This window comes from Armigeres subalbatus, chromosome 2, assembly GCF_024139115.2.
Source record: "Armigeres subalbatus isolate Guangzhou_Male chromosome 2, GZ_Asu_2, whole genome shotgun sequence".
Lineage (NCBI taxonomy): Eukaryota > Metazoa > Arthropoda > Insecta > Diptera > Culicidae > Armigeres > Armigeres subalbatus.
The window spans coordinates 354,154,757-354,171,252 of record NC_085140.1 but is presented as its reverse complement, the minus strand read 5'-3'; the positions used below and the strand labels follow the sequence as shown (position 1 = coordinate 354,171,252).

Below are 16,496 nucleotides of genomic sequence, written 5' to 3'. Positions count from 1 at the left end.
ACGTGGCCAGGGCTGATTTCACCTGTTGGAGAGTGCCTTGCTTCCATCTAAAAGATAGTCTCTTACAAAAGGCTATGTTTGTACCACCTATAAATTGCTGAATGCTAATGCTAGATTCTCAAGGAATGAAATTTTCTAAGTAATTAAGAATTAAAAAAAACTGTTTCCTCCAAAAATTCTTTCATGAACTCCACTAAGAACTTTTTTGGCATATTTAACTAAATTTAAGGGAAAATATTCATTTTGGTTGGTCATCGTGTACCAGTAGTATTACTCAGCCAGTGCTAATTTTCAGTTATGTTAATTTGAACAACATTTTGTAATCAGGTACGTCAGCAATTGACTATTGGATGTGCTTTTTGATGATCGGAAACCGTATAATATTTCAATTTTCGACATTGTTGTTTCATAAGGGCGAAAGTCGCAAACGTAAACATTGACTTCTTTTGCTGATTTCAGGAAGATTTGAGACTTCTGGCGGTATTTTCAACTTCCGTTCGATAGAAGGCGCGGAGTGCCAGCAGTTCCAAGTGGTTATAAGCTGGAAGCGGTTCTAGTTGTTGAGGAATTTGCAGGAAAAGGCATTGCTTACGTTTGCGACATTCACCCTTATGAAACAACAGTGTCGTTTCAACTGAAGTCGATTTTTATACGGGTTATTCGTACTGTGTGAATCCAAAAATTCGCGTTAAGGTTCAAATGTCATACATCAAATCGACTTCTTTTTCTTGCTGTTCGCTTCTTTTTTTTTGCGGAGAGCCTACTCATTCGCTCAGATCTGATTTTGTACGAAGTACACGAACATTTCAAAAGGTATCAAACTCTATATATTTCCACAAAATATTAACGTCCTTTTCAATACCTGTACAGCGCACAGATTATAGTGATACGCATAAACAACCTCAAACATGCATCTGAGATTGATTTGTTGTGCATCCTTCTCCTAATTACACAATTTCCTACATCCAGTTTACATGAATGTAAAATTATGATGCAGTTGACTACCTTCTCAAATGTTCGTCCAGATTCAATGGATTGTTTACATGACCATATGATCGGTCTTCTCTCTGTGTACATGAAAAGTGATGCCGTTTTAGCATTACATTATTATTTTAGCATTACATTACATTATCAACACTTGAATTATGAAAAAATAAATAACCTGCGTTGCTTATGAATGGTTGCGTTTTTACAGTTCTGGCTCACATCTAATATTTAGTGGCAATATATAGCATGAAAAGCATCATTTTCATAGATTATTGCTTGATGTTTACGTACATATTCGAGAAAACAAGCATAACATATAGAACAAATCAACACGCAACACTGAACGATGATTTTCGAGTATCTGCAAAGTACAAGAGAGCGTGAGAGTAAATCGACGGTTTCCCCTCCTGGAAAAATATTTTTTCAACTTTGCAATATTTTCTGCAAAAGGCAGTTTTTTCAAATAGTATTACGAAATTCATTCAAATGAAGCATCCCACGGATGTATTGAAGTCACCACTATATGTTGATGTAGTTTTTAAACAAGAGTGCTTCCCCGATTCAGCTGGGGAATGCATTTTCTCCTCAGTGGGCGGATTTTTTTCTGGGGGTGGTACAAGCACGTGGCTGTTTTCTTGTCAATGACTGGATTACGGTAATTTGGGCCTTAAGTTATTTTTTTCAGCCATTGATTTTTTCATCCACGCCGGTTCACGCCGCCGCCGCCGGGGCAAAAGTGACCATCACGCCGCCGCCGCCGATTACATGACCGGCGCACAGGTCTAGTACTGCCCCACACCGACCTCAGAAGTTTGAGAGCCCATAAAATCGTATTAAGACCAGATTTGACGACGATTTCGTGTGGAACATAAAGAATACGAGTAAGTAGCATGGCTCATGGCTTAATTTTTAATTCATCAATGTATAACAGTAGGGTGGCCCAGAAGGGGTAGTCTTGCTGGTGTCAGTGCACGGAATTTCTTGAGCACAGTCTATTTGTAGAATTGACAGGCTTGTCGTTGGGACAATTTATTGTGAATTGTAATTTCTTCAGTTTCAGATGTGATGATTTTCATTTAAATCCGATTTATTTAAATATAATAATATGTCAGTTCCTCCAATCGGGAAATTCCCGGGAATCTAAAAATTGATTCCGAATGGGCACTCTGAGAGGGGTACATGTTTTGAATTCAAGTAGCAGTTTACCTAAGTTCTGTTTTGCTGATTTTTTAAACACTGCAACCGGAAAATTTTCAGAATAAATCTAACAAATTGAGGCATTGCAATGTTGCGAAACGTGGTCTGTGTCTAGATAGCTACTATCTCCACGTAAACATCACCACCTTCACCCGATTTCCCACAGATTTTGTTTTGTCGGTCGGAACACTGAACCGAGATATTGAATTTATTCGCATTATGAACATTTCTCTCCATTGTGTAACCCATTATGGAATTTAAAGAAAAAAAAACCAGAATAATCCACCTAGCGGTGATGGTGTCTTTCTCGGGTATTAAGCAATTCTCTGTCAAATCATGTTTTTGACCCTTCTATTTATTTATTTATTTATTGTCGTCAATCATAATTGTAGACCTATTTACTTTAATTTCGCTTTGTATACGTTACGCAGGCGTGTTACGTATTAATCTATCCACAAATCTCTTGAATTATGAAATAAAATGTATGGTATTTGAAACAAATACCAAACAATATTCTCAGAAAAGCAAAAACGTAAAAAATTCAAGGAATTTCAAGATTTTCTTCAGTGGAAATGTTTTGAGACGCTAATAGATCACTCATGTGCATGTATGTGTGCGTATGTGTGCAAATTCTGAAATTTACTAACATATGAATCTCACTCATTTTTAAGGTATTAAACAAGATTAGTATTACAAAATTAAGCTTATGGATGCTTATGGCGAAATATATGCTATTATTGAACGCTATGTTTTATAACAAAAATATACTTCATTTCCTATACCATACGGTTTGTCCGATCGTTTTGATGTCTACGGCAAAGTTTTAGATAATCATTGGGGATATGTGAAAAAAATATATACTGCGGAAAAAAATTTGTTCAAATATTAAAAATAAAACTTAAAAATCGATTTTCTCAAAAACGAATTTTTCAATATTTTTTATTTTTCTATATGTTGTAGCAGATAATGTATGTATTTTTTTGCACTATAAGTCATAATGGAGAAATGATGGACAAAAAAGTTATAATTTTTTTTAAATGAGTTGGTTTTTCAAATCTGGTGGAAATATATATTTTTTTACGTTTTTATCGACCCGATTTTAAGAAAGTACGTTAAATTTCCAATGGAAAAGCACACAGTATTTTTTTCTGAGTGCTACCGTTTCTGAGATACAGCAGTTATAAGAAAAAATATACCAATTTTTTAAAATTTTCAGTCGTTTTCGAATGTTTATCGATTCTATTCAACCTAGAATCAAATTTTACGGAGTCATTGATATTTATTAACAAATGCTGGTGTTGGAGCAGTGGTTGGTTATTTTCATGGTATGAGATGGTGGAGATAAAATTCTTCACTTTACTTTTCTTACACATATTATTTTTACAACTCGCATCGGTTTTTTTACAACAAAAATCTACACACCAAAAAAATATGAATATTACAGGTGACGTATGTGAATAAAATGACACAAAACCACATGACATAAACTGAATCGCATATTTTTCAATGTTAGATGATTTAAAATTACATGTCATGAAACCCAAACACAGCACCTGATGCGACGCAACTAACGCTCTGGTAGTCGATGCCTTGATGTAGTGAAATACTTGTTCAGTGCAAATCGTGGAACATGCTTTACTTCGATCACCTCTCTTTCAAGAGATGAAGATAGCTGAGTGGTAACGTGTTTGGCTTTCACTCAGCGGGCTTATGTTAGGTCCTCGTTCTAATCCTTCATTTTTTTTTGTCAATATAGTTGTGATGTAAAATTAAATTATCACCTAATTTTACGTCAAAAGTGACGCTCGAATATGTCGTTGTCACAGCACCTAAAATTACATGATTATTTTTAGGTGTGTAGTCTTTAAACTATTCTCTTCTTCAAAGAATAATCGCAATTTGTTCTATATCCCACAATTGTCTTCTCTAGTGAATTAATCAGAATTTTATTCCCATTTCTATATTTTCAGAGAACTGGCTTATGTTAAACGAAAAGCTTTAATCTTCTAAGAGTGTTTCAAGACCTTCAAGAAACTCTTTGACATAGTTACAACTGTTACAAGTCGACAAAAACAGTACGAAGCGGTATCGCGGAACACACCCATGTGTATTAGTTAAAAAATGACGGTCTCTATGTTAGCAATATTGCACATTTTGACTCCATGTGTTTTCTATTCATGCTGGGATATTACAAATGAGCAGTTACATTGATCATTCTTGGAACAGTTTTTGAAATACATGCTGAATACAATTCAGATGCTTTTAAGTTTTGATTTAAAAACTTGAAATTTATTTGACATTGATGATTTTCTCTCGTACAAAAACAGTGATAAATTATTATAAACCAAAAACTTTATATAAGATATAAAGTAAAATATGTCACTGAAAAAAATACAGTCCTTTTTATTCAAATCCATTCGCATCTTACTTACATCCTTTTCTTTGGTTCAAGGTTTAGTTTATGTATTTTGACAAAGGTTTTTTTTTCCTATTATTTAATTTTCCTATTAATTAATTTATAACATGTACCGTAGCCATATCAATAACAATAAAAAACAAAGAATCGGAGTGCAAATTGATTTGTTTCTCATCATTTTTTCAACATAATAGAATTAAAAAGATCCCCAGTTAGTCTTGCGAGCAAAGGCTTAGGACTGCTAATTCTGAGATGGTGAGTTCGATTCTCGGTCCGGTCCAGTATGTTTTCTTGTGGGAAACATACTCGACTCACTGAGCATAGTGTATTCATTGTTTTTGCCACACGAGATACATATTCAATGCAGTGACAGGCATAGAAAACTTTCAATTATAAACTGTGGAAATGGGAAAAAGTTGAATAGCAGCCCAAGTTTCAGTTGGATTATAGATGCATGGAAGAAAAAGAAGAAGGAGAAGAAGAAAAAGAAACAGTAAAAATGACACAGATCCAACCGAAATCGTACTTTTTTAAAATATTATTAATATAGAAGCATGATATTCATAATTCAACATTCAATAATTCAAAACGTAAATTTTTACACTGTATTGTAAAGTGCCACTAATTAAAATTGCATTATATTTAGGATAAAATTATACAATAAGAATGTTATTTCTTGCCGCGTACAAACGTTTCTTTTAGGAACCTTTAATTTTTAAGCTCACACTTGCGGAGTTCCAACATTACTTACTCCACGTGGGTTCCCTAATAATATCTTGCAACCCAAACGCCACCCACTCATCTATTTCAAACTCACATGTTCGCTCCCTCTCTCAGGTTTTATCCACGCTCCCCAGCGTATTAAAGAATCGAGAATTGAGCAACTCTCATCTAAGGGCTGTTTGCGTGCTCGCCAGTCAGCCAGCCAGTGGCCGAATGCGATTTCTCATGCCTTCTTTTCTTATCGCGCTGCCAATGCACGCGAGATATGCCACTACTGCTGCTCTCCAGTTGCCACCGTTTGTCAGTCGCACGCCGCGTATCATAGTCATGCGAATGGAGCGAGCATAACAAACAAACGATTCCTTAATCTCCCACCCACCTGCTGCCATGCCACCCTGCTGCAACCCATCGCATGTTCTCATCTCTCCACACCTTCGGTCTGTCGGTCGCGGTGGCTGGCGCTTCAGCAGAGGTCTGTCTGTGACTCTCGCATCCAGTTTCGGCCCATTTCCGCTCAGCAGCTCATTTTCGCGAACTCCAGACGACAACGACCACGAAGCCCACCGACCGACCACCAAAGTCATTTTCCAGCACAGATGGGTCATGTCAGAGTGTGTTTATTATACGAATGCGCTTCGGGAAAATCCTTCAGTCTAACGCGGCCCGTTGCTCATGTCTGATGTTGCAAAAAGGAAAACTCTTACCGGAAATTGTGACCCGCTATCACTCGCGTTCTTTCCCGGTCTGTGCTATTGAATGTCGCACACCCATACACACGGACCTTTGTTGTGTCTCATTCTATTGTTCACCGCGATGTCCTTCGGTGGCATTACAAGATTGTATAACTGATGGTTGCCTTCTGGGAATGAAATTGGGTTATGGCACCTTTGAACCTCTGAATGAACTTCGCTGATATATTGAGTGGACGAAATTCTGTGCCGGAAGGAAGGATTCATTTGGCAATCGTCCGTCAAACGGTTCGTGAGTGATTGTGAGCGAAACAAAAGCCAAGAACAAGTGACGACAAGCCCGACTAGGTGAAACGTAACGCAACGCACGTACTACGGACGAGGCACCTCGTAGTGTGTGGGATAATGGGTGACAGTGCGATGCGGATCAATTAGCATTTAGTGTCCTTTGGAGGAATCGCGCAAATACCGGCTGTATTTGATTGTTTGTTTTGCCTTGAGTGGTTGCTTGTTTGTGAAATGTGAGAAGCTAATTTCTGTGAAAGCAGCAAACAACTCATCCGATTTGGTTTTTGTGACGAAGGGAATCGTTGAAGTGTTCGCAGTTATTTTGAGGTTTCGAAGGTGACAGGTTCGGAATTCGAATTCAGGACGACTGACTCAGTTTCAGACCAAGTGAATCGGTTTCCAATGTGATCAACGAATCAACCAGCATCGTTCAAAAATCAACGGAAATAAGCCGGATCGAGAGAAAAGTGTGTATAATCTCCGTAGAAGTAGTTTCTTATCATACAGAGCTCTTGGGGGTATCCTCGGTCCAGATAATTGAATGGCTTATCCGTTCGTCTGTGGGCATTGTTGGCTTGGTGGTGTGACATTTTCGATTCCTTGAAATCCGTAACAAGAGAAGAGTGATTGTTTGGAGCTATTTTCGACACGTTTTCCACCCACGACTGGCACGGGTGGTGTAATTTTTCTTCGGGACGAGTATAAAACGATAGCAACGAGATGTTGAATGCGGGCGTATTATACCTAGATTCTTAATATTGTACAACAATCCAACAAGGGTACTAGATTGATGTGAACAAGACCTGTGTGGCACAGGCTAGAGAACAGTAGACGAGGGTAGAAGCCCAAAATATGCGAAGGGAAGATGAACGAAGAGAGTTTTCTTTTCGCATACATTCACCTTGGGAAAACACCGAAGTCTGTGAAAATGTTCGGCAGGAAGCCGTTAGGGCACAGATTTCAGGAAGGGATTATTCTTCTGATTTTTTCTTTGAGATATGAAAAAGGGTTCTGTTTGCTTTTCGAATCATTTTATAAAGTTAGTGTAACATACAATATCAGTTTCACTGTTTCGCAGTGTCTCGTACGTGACTGGTACTCGTGCTGACCTCGTACTTGACTCGTATTCGACTCGACCTGAGTCGAATCGGGTACGAGACACTGAAGACGGCCTTTCGGTTGAGGTTGAGATACATATCTGTAAATATTGAAGAATAGTGTCAGATTTCCTTACAATTCTACATAGCAACCAGCCAAAATCTGTATAAGAACTGGGTATGTGCAGAATTTCAAGATTTTATACAAATATTGTAAGAGACTTTAAAATTTTGCAAGCTTCTTTTATAATACCTGCATAAGAAGCTTACGTTTTTGTATGAAAATCTAACAATTGTGTATATGCCCAGTTGTGAAGATTTTGGCAGGTTCTTATGCAGGGTTGTAAAAAAAATCTGACATCCGCTGGTTTGATGTGGAATAAAATGGTATAGTACTAACTCGTACTAAGTAAACTAACTCGTACTAAGTAAAGACTATTCACTAAGTAGCTTGAAAAAAAAACATACAAAAAAACATTTCTTAGAAAAATATTTTAAGCTCTTTTAGTGGAATGTATTCAAACGTCTAAGACGAGTTAAGTTACTCCATTTAATTCCACCAATTATTTCGATATCTTTGCCGATACATATTTCGACCACAACTGTGTGGTCGTCTTCATTGTCTCGTACTTGACTCGATTTGTGTCGAGTAAAGTACGAGACACTGAAGACGACCACACAGTTGTGGTCGAAATATGTATCTGCAAAGATATCGAAATAATTGGTGGAATTAAATGGAGTTCTTAACTCGTCTTAGACGTTTGAACATTTCTTACATATTACAGAATCATGCAAAACTAAGCAACTTTGCCAAAACATAAACTCATTTTCAAAAAAAAAGTTCATGATTTTTTCCAGATTTTATTAGAGGAAAAGACGGCTTTGGCAGGTTTTGTTCTATTATTGTCAGGGGAGTTTTTGTCGACCGAATTTTATGAAATTTGGCCACAATATTCTTTGATATGCAAAGAATGTTTAGGCCAAATCATAAAAAACCCCCTGACAATAATAGAACAAAACCTGCCAAAGCCGTAATTCCTCCTATCTAAGTAGTTTCCATTATAATAGCAGGTTAATCCGTTAAGTGGATAATCATTAAACATGTTGTTTTCTTTAAGGCGACTGTCCCATTAATTCTGAAACTTTGATAACAAGTTTTGATAACATTGAATGTTAAAATTTCTTTTTGGCTCACTTCAGGCAGCTCCAAAAGCTACTAACTTATATAGTTATCGTCTGGAAGTTAACTAGTTATCGTCTGGAAATTGTTAAATAATTTATTGGGAAACCACCATTATTTATAATGTTTCTCTACAAACGGCTTCGGATATTGTCTTCGAAATTCCAGGCTTTGTTTGGAAATTTCCTTCCGGAGTTCCTTTATATACTTCTTATTAAATTACTTGAAAAAATGGTCAAGGTCAAGGTGTTATCAAATATTTTCATCCAGAAATTCCAACGGAAAATCCTCCAGACATTGTTCCTAAATACTTTAGGGAGTTTTGTAGAAATTTCATTCAAAAAGTCTTTCAGGCATTCTAGCAGAAATTATTTAAATAATCCTGAATCCAATCAAAAACGGATATTATTCCAGATTTTTTTTCCCGGAAATTCATTTAGGAAAACCTTAGGTAGTTTCTTAAGGAACTTTTCTAGACTTTTTTAAAAATTGCTATAAAAATATTTTATAAAGATCAAGGAATTAATATGGAAATACCTTAAGCAATTCTTTCGGAAGTTCTTCAGGGTCTTTCTGAAATTCTTTTAGAAATTCTTTCAGAAATTTATTTGGAAGTTATTTCTGGAATTATGCTGGAAATTCCTTTAGGTTTTCCACCGGAAACTCGAATCCTTCGGAAATTCTTTACTGTCGGTAATTCCATTTCTTCGGAAAATCCAAACCCTCAAAAATTTCTCCAGTAATTTCTTCGAATTCTAGGAATTTCTGAAAAATCCCAAAGAAATTAGGAAAGTTTCTACAAGAAATTTCTGACAGTCTTAAATTTCTCCAGTAATTCTTCCGGAAATTTCCTCAGGAATTTCTTCAAGAGTTCCTTCGAAAATTCTTCTATAAATTCCTTCCAAAGCTCCTTTAGAAATTCGTTCGTAAATCCTTTCGTAAATCCTTTCGGAAATCCTTTCAGAAAGTCTCTTAAAAATACGTTTAGAAAATCCGAAAGAATTTCTTAAGGGAATTTTCGGAGGTTTTTATAAAGGAGTCATTGGAGAAATTTTCTAAATCATTTCTACATGTATTTCCTGGATTACTGAAATAAATTCTGGAGGATTTTTTGAAGATATTTTCGAAAGTGAGAATGAAGGAATTTCCTAAAAAATTTCTTTAGGTCACTCCTCACGGAATCTAAGTTTCAAAGTGCTCGCGTTTTTTGGGGGCACACTACTCGACACGGGAGCAACGCACAACTGTCATTTTTATTATTTCACGCATGCTGCGACGCAACAAAGCTAAATCAACAAAAATGCGCCGCTTCTATATCGAGTAATGTGCCCCCGAAAACGCGAGCACTTTGAAAGTTGGATTCCGTGAGGAGTGACCTTAAGAAAATCCAAAAGCAATTCTTATCGGAATTTTCGAAGAAATTGCTAAATACCTCCAGGAATTCCTCCGGCAAAGGTTTCTTAGGAAGGAGCCCTTGGCGAGGGCTTTTGAATACACCAAAGGCGAAACACAGAGACTGTAAAAAAAAACAACACGTAAAGCAAATCCATATAGGCTAGGTAATTTCTGTGTGAGACTAAGAAATACGAAACGTTATCAAATAGAAGAGCAGAAGACAATACAACTGATGCATTTTGTAAAACGCAATATGCGTAGCATTGCATCATTTATAAGAGGAGCAAATCAGGCTCTTGTCCATCAAAGGAGGTTTATTTAACCTCTGTTTGAGAATAAAAAGACTATTGTGACTTATATTATTTAAAAAAAATGCTAAAGGCAAAACATTTAATCTATTTAAAAAATACCAGAAAGGCTATAATGTGAACCAAATGGGCTTAGATTTATTTAAGTACATGGTAAATGCATTATCTATATCTTATTCTTGTCTCAATTAAGACTAGAAATTCAAAACGGTATCTATTGGAAAGCGTTTGAAGCGATGCATAATATACAGGTCTTGTCTTTTGAAGTGCAGTATCAGACAATTTGTTTGAAGCCATTTGGGCTTTTCCATTTTACATAAATCAAAGATTGCAAATTAGGATTAGGTATTTCACAATTTCGGCGTTATTATAAACAGAAACGATGAAAACCAATCGGTATCGTATGAAAAACGTCAAAGACCAAACACAGAGTACACTGTGTAAAACGCATAATGCAAATCCATATAGGTAACAATTTGAAGAAAATCTAAATGAAAACATACTATTTATCCTAGCCTTATTCAACCTCATGCTGAGATTGAATAAGGGTTGCCGATTATCACGGAGAACCAAAAAGTCTACTATGCCATAGCTCTGGTTAGTGTAGCAAGGGCCCAATACTGTGAAGAGCGCCCTGGTGCTTCAAAGGCGCCGTTAGCGGTAAGGTTTTTATTAGACCCCCCCATAACAATTCATTCGTAGGAACGGTAAGCATAAAGCCTCGTCACACCGAGAAATAAGGGTTCACCTGTAAGGTGGACTTTTATCACTGAAACAGGAAATCTGTAGCGTTATAATTGGCCAAATAATCGGCTGCCGACACCACACGGCTATCTGGGCTGTTCGTGGAGAGAAATTAACATAGACTTCACATCAACTCTCAATGTGACCGAACAGCCGAATAAATTTCATAAATTTCAGAAGGAATTTTTGAAGAAAAACCTGAAAGAATTTACGAAATAATTCCATAAGAAATTCCAAAAGCAATTATTCCTATCGGAATTTCCGAAGAAATTCCTAAATACCTCCAGGATTTTGATGAAACCAGTACCATTGGACGCAAAAACTCTTCTAGTGTTCTGTCTTAGTTCCACATCTTAGATCGATTCACGGATTCCGGAAATGTTCCGTGTTTTCTGAGGTATGATAAATGCATTTTTTCTTCTGCTTATCATTTTATGTTACATTTACTTTCATTATGTTTTATAGTTTCCCCAAAAACTAGAACTCATTTGCTGACCATTGCTGGCTAAACATCGACGAAAACGATTCCGGAAATATGATGAAAGGTAACAGATATAAATTATATGATTATGGGTATACCCGCGGAAAACCCGGAACATCTCCAGTATCCGTAAGCCGATTTGAAATGTACATCAAGGACGGACAAATAGAAGAGTTTCTGCATCCGATGGTCCTAGTTTTACCAAAATCGGATTATTCTATGCAAAGTTATGCTAATATGAAATTCGACAAAATTTTGCCTATCTCAACCTTTTTGTCTAACCCTTGTATGTAGAGGCAAATAATGATTGCCTGTTTTAAACGTGTTTTCAAATAAAGGTAAATTGGTATTTTTGTAGCAGTGTTAAATATAAATTGAGTATATCTGCATCCTGTTTTGCTGTACTGGTTTTTCATGCTTTCCGATCAATTGAAATCTACTGAAACCTATTACATTGTTTCCTATTGAAAATCGGGCTGATCGGACTATGAAATCAGAAGCCATGGTCAATTTTTTTTTCGCACATGATTGTAAAAAAAGTCTTTGTAATTTTTAAATCACTTATTCTAAACCGATTTGCTCGCAGAAAGTTTCATTCGACGGAGAACCTTGTCCTATTGTTTCCTATTGGAAATTGAGCTGATCGGTTATGACCAAAATACATTTTATACGCAAAAAGGCGAAAAAAGTCTCGCCAATTTTTAAGTCATTCATGTCAAACCAATTTGCTCGCATTAAGCAGCATTCGATGAACAAGCCTGTTCTATTGTTTCCTATTGAAAATTGGGCTGATCGGACTATGGGACCAAAAGTTATATGCGCAAAACACGCTAAAAACACTCGAGAAAGGCACCAACACCGCTAGGTGGATTAATCAGGGTTTTTTTTTCGATAGATTCTTCATATTCCGCCAAATTATTTAGTTAATTTATGTTTATTGTGTTGCACCTTGCACATAATTAGTGCATTGAGATAAATGCAAAAATAATCGTTTGCGCTGTGATTTTCAATCTAAACCGGTTTTAAATTATACAAACGAATAGATATAAAGCAGATTTATTTGAAATTTAAGTTACTTGACTATTTTCAATTTCGGTACTATACAACAATTTATCTGTCATCACTTTTTCATCTATAGAGCTATCCGATGATCACCTTTGCTCATAAGTGGATCAATGTATTGCTTTCATTTGCACTTACTTTTTTTGATTTCATCACAAATGCCGAAATGACACACGTCCGAATCCCATTCGCTCGAAATGGCAAACGCCCGAATTACATAGACACGAACAAGATTTTTTTATGTACAGGTTATCCGACTTCGTCAGTAGATGGGAATAACCAGCGCGGGGGGAAACATACATTTTCAGTGTAAAACGTAAACAAACGAGCATAAATTCCATACAAAAATCCAAGATGGCTGAGTTGGGGATATTGACAAGTCGGATAACCTGAACATAAAAAAATCTTGAACACGAATAAATCAGGTCCCCGAAAAGACCATTTTCCAGTGTTGATCATTGAATGGGTCAATCACCCAAATCATATACATAATAAATACAATGCGCTGGAAACAGTCTACGCCACAAAGAAAGTAAAATTCTCGGTACTTATTCAAAGGACGTATGTGATTTTTGTAAACAAAGATTCAAACGTCGATTTGTCCAATCTGATGGCACTCCACGCAAACCAACACCACCAACAAGTAGCCGAAGGCTTTCTCCTACCTGTGTGTGGTGATGGTTTGCGTGAGAGTGCTATCAGATTCGTCAAATCGTCGTTTGAATCTTTGTTTAAAAAACACATACGTCCTTTTGAATAAGTACCTGAGAATTATGCTTGCATGCCAATCAGCATTACGCCAAATGACCTAACTTGACCAAACCATCGGGACGTATTAGTAGCTTTAAGGATAGGACCATTGCACAAGAGAATGATACCTTGTTTTAAAGCAAGCATTTTCCCGCATTATGCTAAAAAATATAATTCCTTCATAATCAACCATTAGGGCGAACGGTAAGTAGGAATTATAACACCATCCATATTGTTTGGAATAATACGAGTCAAGACTCGAGCGTTAATAAGAGCCATATACTTTTGTTCTTTGATTCAAACAAATGCTGAATTTGAAAAAGATATCATTATTTTTTTTTATTATGTCAAACCACGTTATGCTTAGTTTGATTCTAACAGAAAATTACGCTTCTAAACGTTTTATTCTGTTCGGCTGTTGTGTCAATTCGGGACAATAGTCCATTCAAGTTTTCACGGAGAAATCCTTCGAATTTCCTCCAAAGAATACATTTGAAATGGCTTTGATAAATTCTCTTGATTTTTGACAGAAAACTCTTCCAAATTGGCTTGGGAATTTCCTTTGAATTTCCTCAAGAAATTTCTCGGAGTTTTCACGGGAACTTTTTCGATTTTTCATGGAAAATTTCGAATTACTTTGAGTTACCAAGGAAGATTCCATTGAATTGCAATGGTCAAATTATTCTAACAGGGTGGTCAGTGCCATGAGAAATATGGAAATGTGGGACATATGCGGGAGCTGAAAGTATATGCGGGAAAAAGTAGGATTTTCTTGAAATTATTTAAAAAAAATCAAGGAAAAATCACCTGGTATTCATTTAATTAAATCAGTCATTCATAAAAAACAACATTTTTTACTATTCTAAATGCATAGGCCTTTCCACGTAGCGTTTGAAAACAGTCGATTTTGACAAGCATGAAGGTGTATGAAGGTTTTGACGATCGAGCAATGCCAAATTGTACACTTGTTCATAGATCCAGTTTATTTCAACTGAATTTGAAGGTTTTCTACTGATTTTTTTTAAACATAGGCCTCGTGATAAATGCTGTTAAAAGCAGCCGCATCAGCACGGAAAGCTTCATTCATGCCATATATTCGATTACGTGGAGAAAGGTGCAGGAAATTTCGTTGACGCATTGTTCGTTGCGGAGCATAAATATTTAATCTCATGAGAAGTTCCGAAGAGTCAATTTCTCCAGTTCCCGATTTTGGCCACGAAGGCAACCTGCGATCTATTCCTTCTCATTTGAAGAGTGTCAATACCAAGTAGTCTACATCGATCCTCATATGCGGGAAGATGAACGGGATCCCTCCATGGTAGGTGCCGAAGTGCATAACACACGAATCTACGCTGCACGGTTTCTAGCCTTGAGATCCAGACGCTATGATAAGGGCTCCAAACTTCAGCACAAAATTCAAGGATAGAACTAACTAGAGAGCAGTACAGAGATTTTAGGCAATGAGGGTCCCGGAAGTCTTCAGATAGTTTGAAGATGAATCCGAGTTCCCTATTAGCTTTTGCGATGATGTCGTTATAGTGCGGCTTGAATGTCATGTCTTGATCCAGTGTGACTCCTAAATCCTTAATCTTATTCACTCTCTCAAGGGTAGTACCAGATATACAATAATCAAAACCTATCGGCTTGTGTAAAAGGAAATAGCATTACATTTTTGAATACTGAGCGCCAGGAGCATTAGCAGAGCATTGTACGTGGATTCTGAAAAAGTATTGCCAATTGCATTTCGTTAATATTTCGTTGCAGCTTGTCGATTCCTGAAGAAGGTGCTTGATCGATATTTAGTTGAAAACGACTCGAGTTTTGTCTGGTATGGTATGGTCGGGTATGGTCAATTATGTTCAATTCAAGGGAGATAACTCAACAATATCTGGTTAATTGTTGCTATCATCTTGATTCTATCACATGGTAACACTGTACTGGAGAATTGTTTCAGATTAATGAATACTGCTTGGTCGTGAACCAGCATATGGATTAGGAAAAGAGTGGCATAAATAAGAAAGTACTATGCCGTAATAAGATCAAGACGTGTAACAAAAGTAGAAATATGCAAACCAATAGTGTTTCACTATACCCAAAACACCTGGTAAAGGTATAATTCTCAAGTCCTGAAAATAGATTGAGAAAAAAATAAAGATCGGGATAAAAGGAATGAATGACATGAAAATGTTGGAGAGGCTGGAAGCCAAAATATTGAAAGATGAAAAACTTTTTGTTCGCTCAATCGATTCTTTGATTTATTTAAAGTAAACTTTTTAATTTTTCAACTAGTTAGAGGCTTAGGAAACAAATGGGTTCTCTGGGAAAGAAGACCTTGAATAAACCAAAGAATTAACTGAGCTAATTAACTCAGAATTAACATCAGTTAAAAGTGCTTCCAAACTAGGATATTATCATTCACGTTTATTTTTCGAAAGTTGAATATCAATTTTTATTTTGAGTCTTCAAAATTCTTCCAAATTTCCACCGGAAACAGAGTAGCCATCGAGCAAGTAAATAAAGTGCGTGTTTTAGCCGTCGCGAAAATGAAAAAAAAATGTTGTTCAATGGGTCATGCACTTGTATTGCGCTTTGCTCCTGTCGAAACAATCAATATTGCGTTTTCATGAATATGGCGTCGTTCAAAAGAAATATTCCTCCCTAACTAACATACTATTCCTTCCCGGTGCGCTCATGGAGATGCGGAGGATTCCTCGGTATCTTGTAACAATGAGTGTCACTAATTTTCCTCCGCTTATCCTAATTGACCGTGAAGACGAATTGAAGAAACTCCAAAACCTGTGTGAGCTGTGCATATTTGTTGTTTCTTGGGGCCGTACACTAATTTCGTAAGCAATTTTTTTGGGTTTTTCAAACCCCCTCTCCCCTTGTAAGATTTTTCCCATACAAATCATTTTTTATTTATATGGAACGTAAGAAAATGTCAAAAATTCGAATTTTACGAATTTTCATCGGAAAATCCAACGAATTTTCTCGCAAAACTTCTCCGAAAATACGAGAAAATTAGTCCGAATTTCCAAGGGAAACTCCTTTGAATTCCAGGAGCATTTCCTCCGAATTTCCCCGGAAAAGTCCTCCGATTTTTCCACGTAAAATTCCTTCAAATTTCTCTATTTTGTGTCGTATTTCCAATGTGAAATCCTTCAAATTTACATGGAATT

At 36.5% G+C, this 16,496-nt stretch overlaps 1 protein-coding gene across 3 annotated transcripts in view; it reads left to right on the top strand.

Annotated features, from left to right (window-relative positions):
- The window catches only part of LOC134217095 (uncharacterized), a 194,273-nt gene that overhangs the window by 90,929 nt on the left and 86,848 nt on the right, over nt 1-16,496 (top strand). Inside the window, exon 3 of one of the 3 annotated variants that reach the window (XR_009980911.1) lies at nt 4,155-4,489. The exons of 1 other annotated variant lie outside the window; for it this stretch is intronic. Coding sequence is in view for 1 of the 2 variants with exons in the window: in XM_062695866.1 (XP_062551850.1) it covers nt 4,155-4,172 (18 nt within the window). In the remaining variant the exon portion in view is untranslated. Of the gene's footprint in view, nt 1-4,154; nt 4,490-16,496 lie in introns of those variants that run through there. One more of the 3 variants, XM_062695866.1, reaches the window with a different exon arrangement.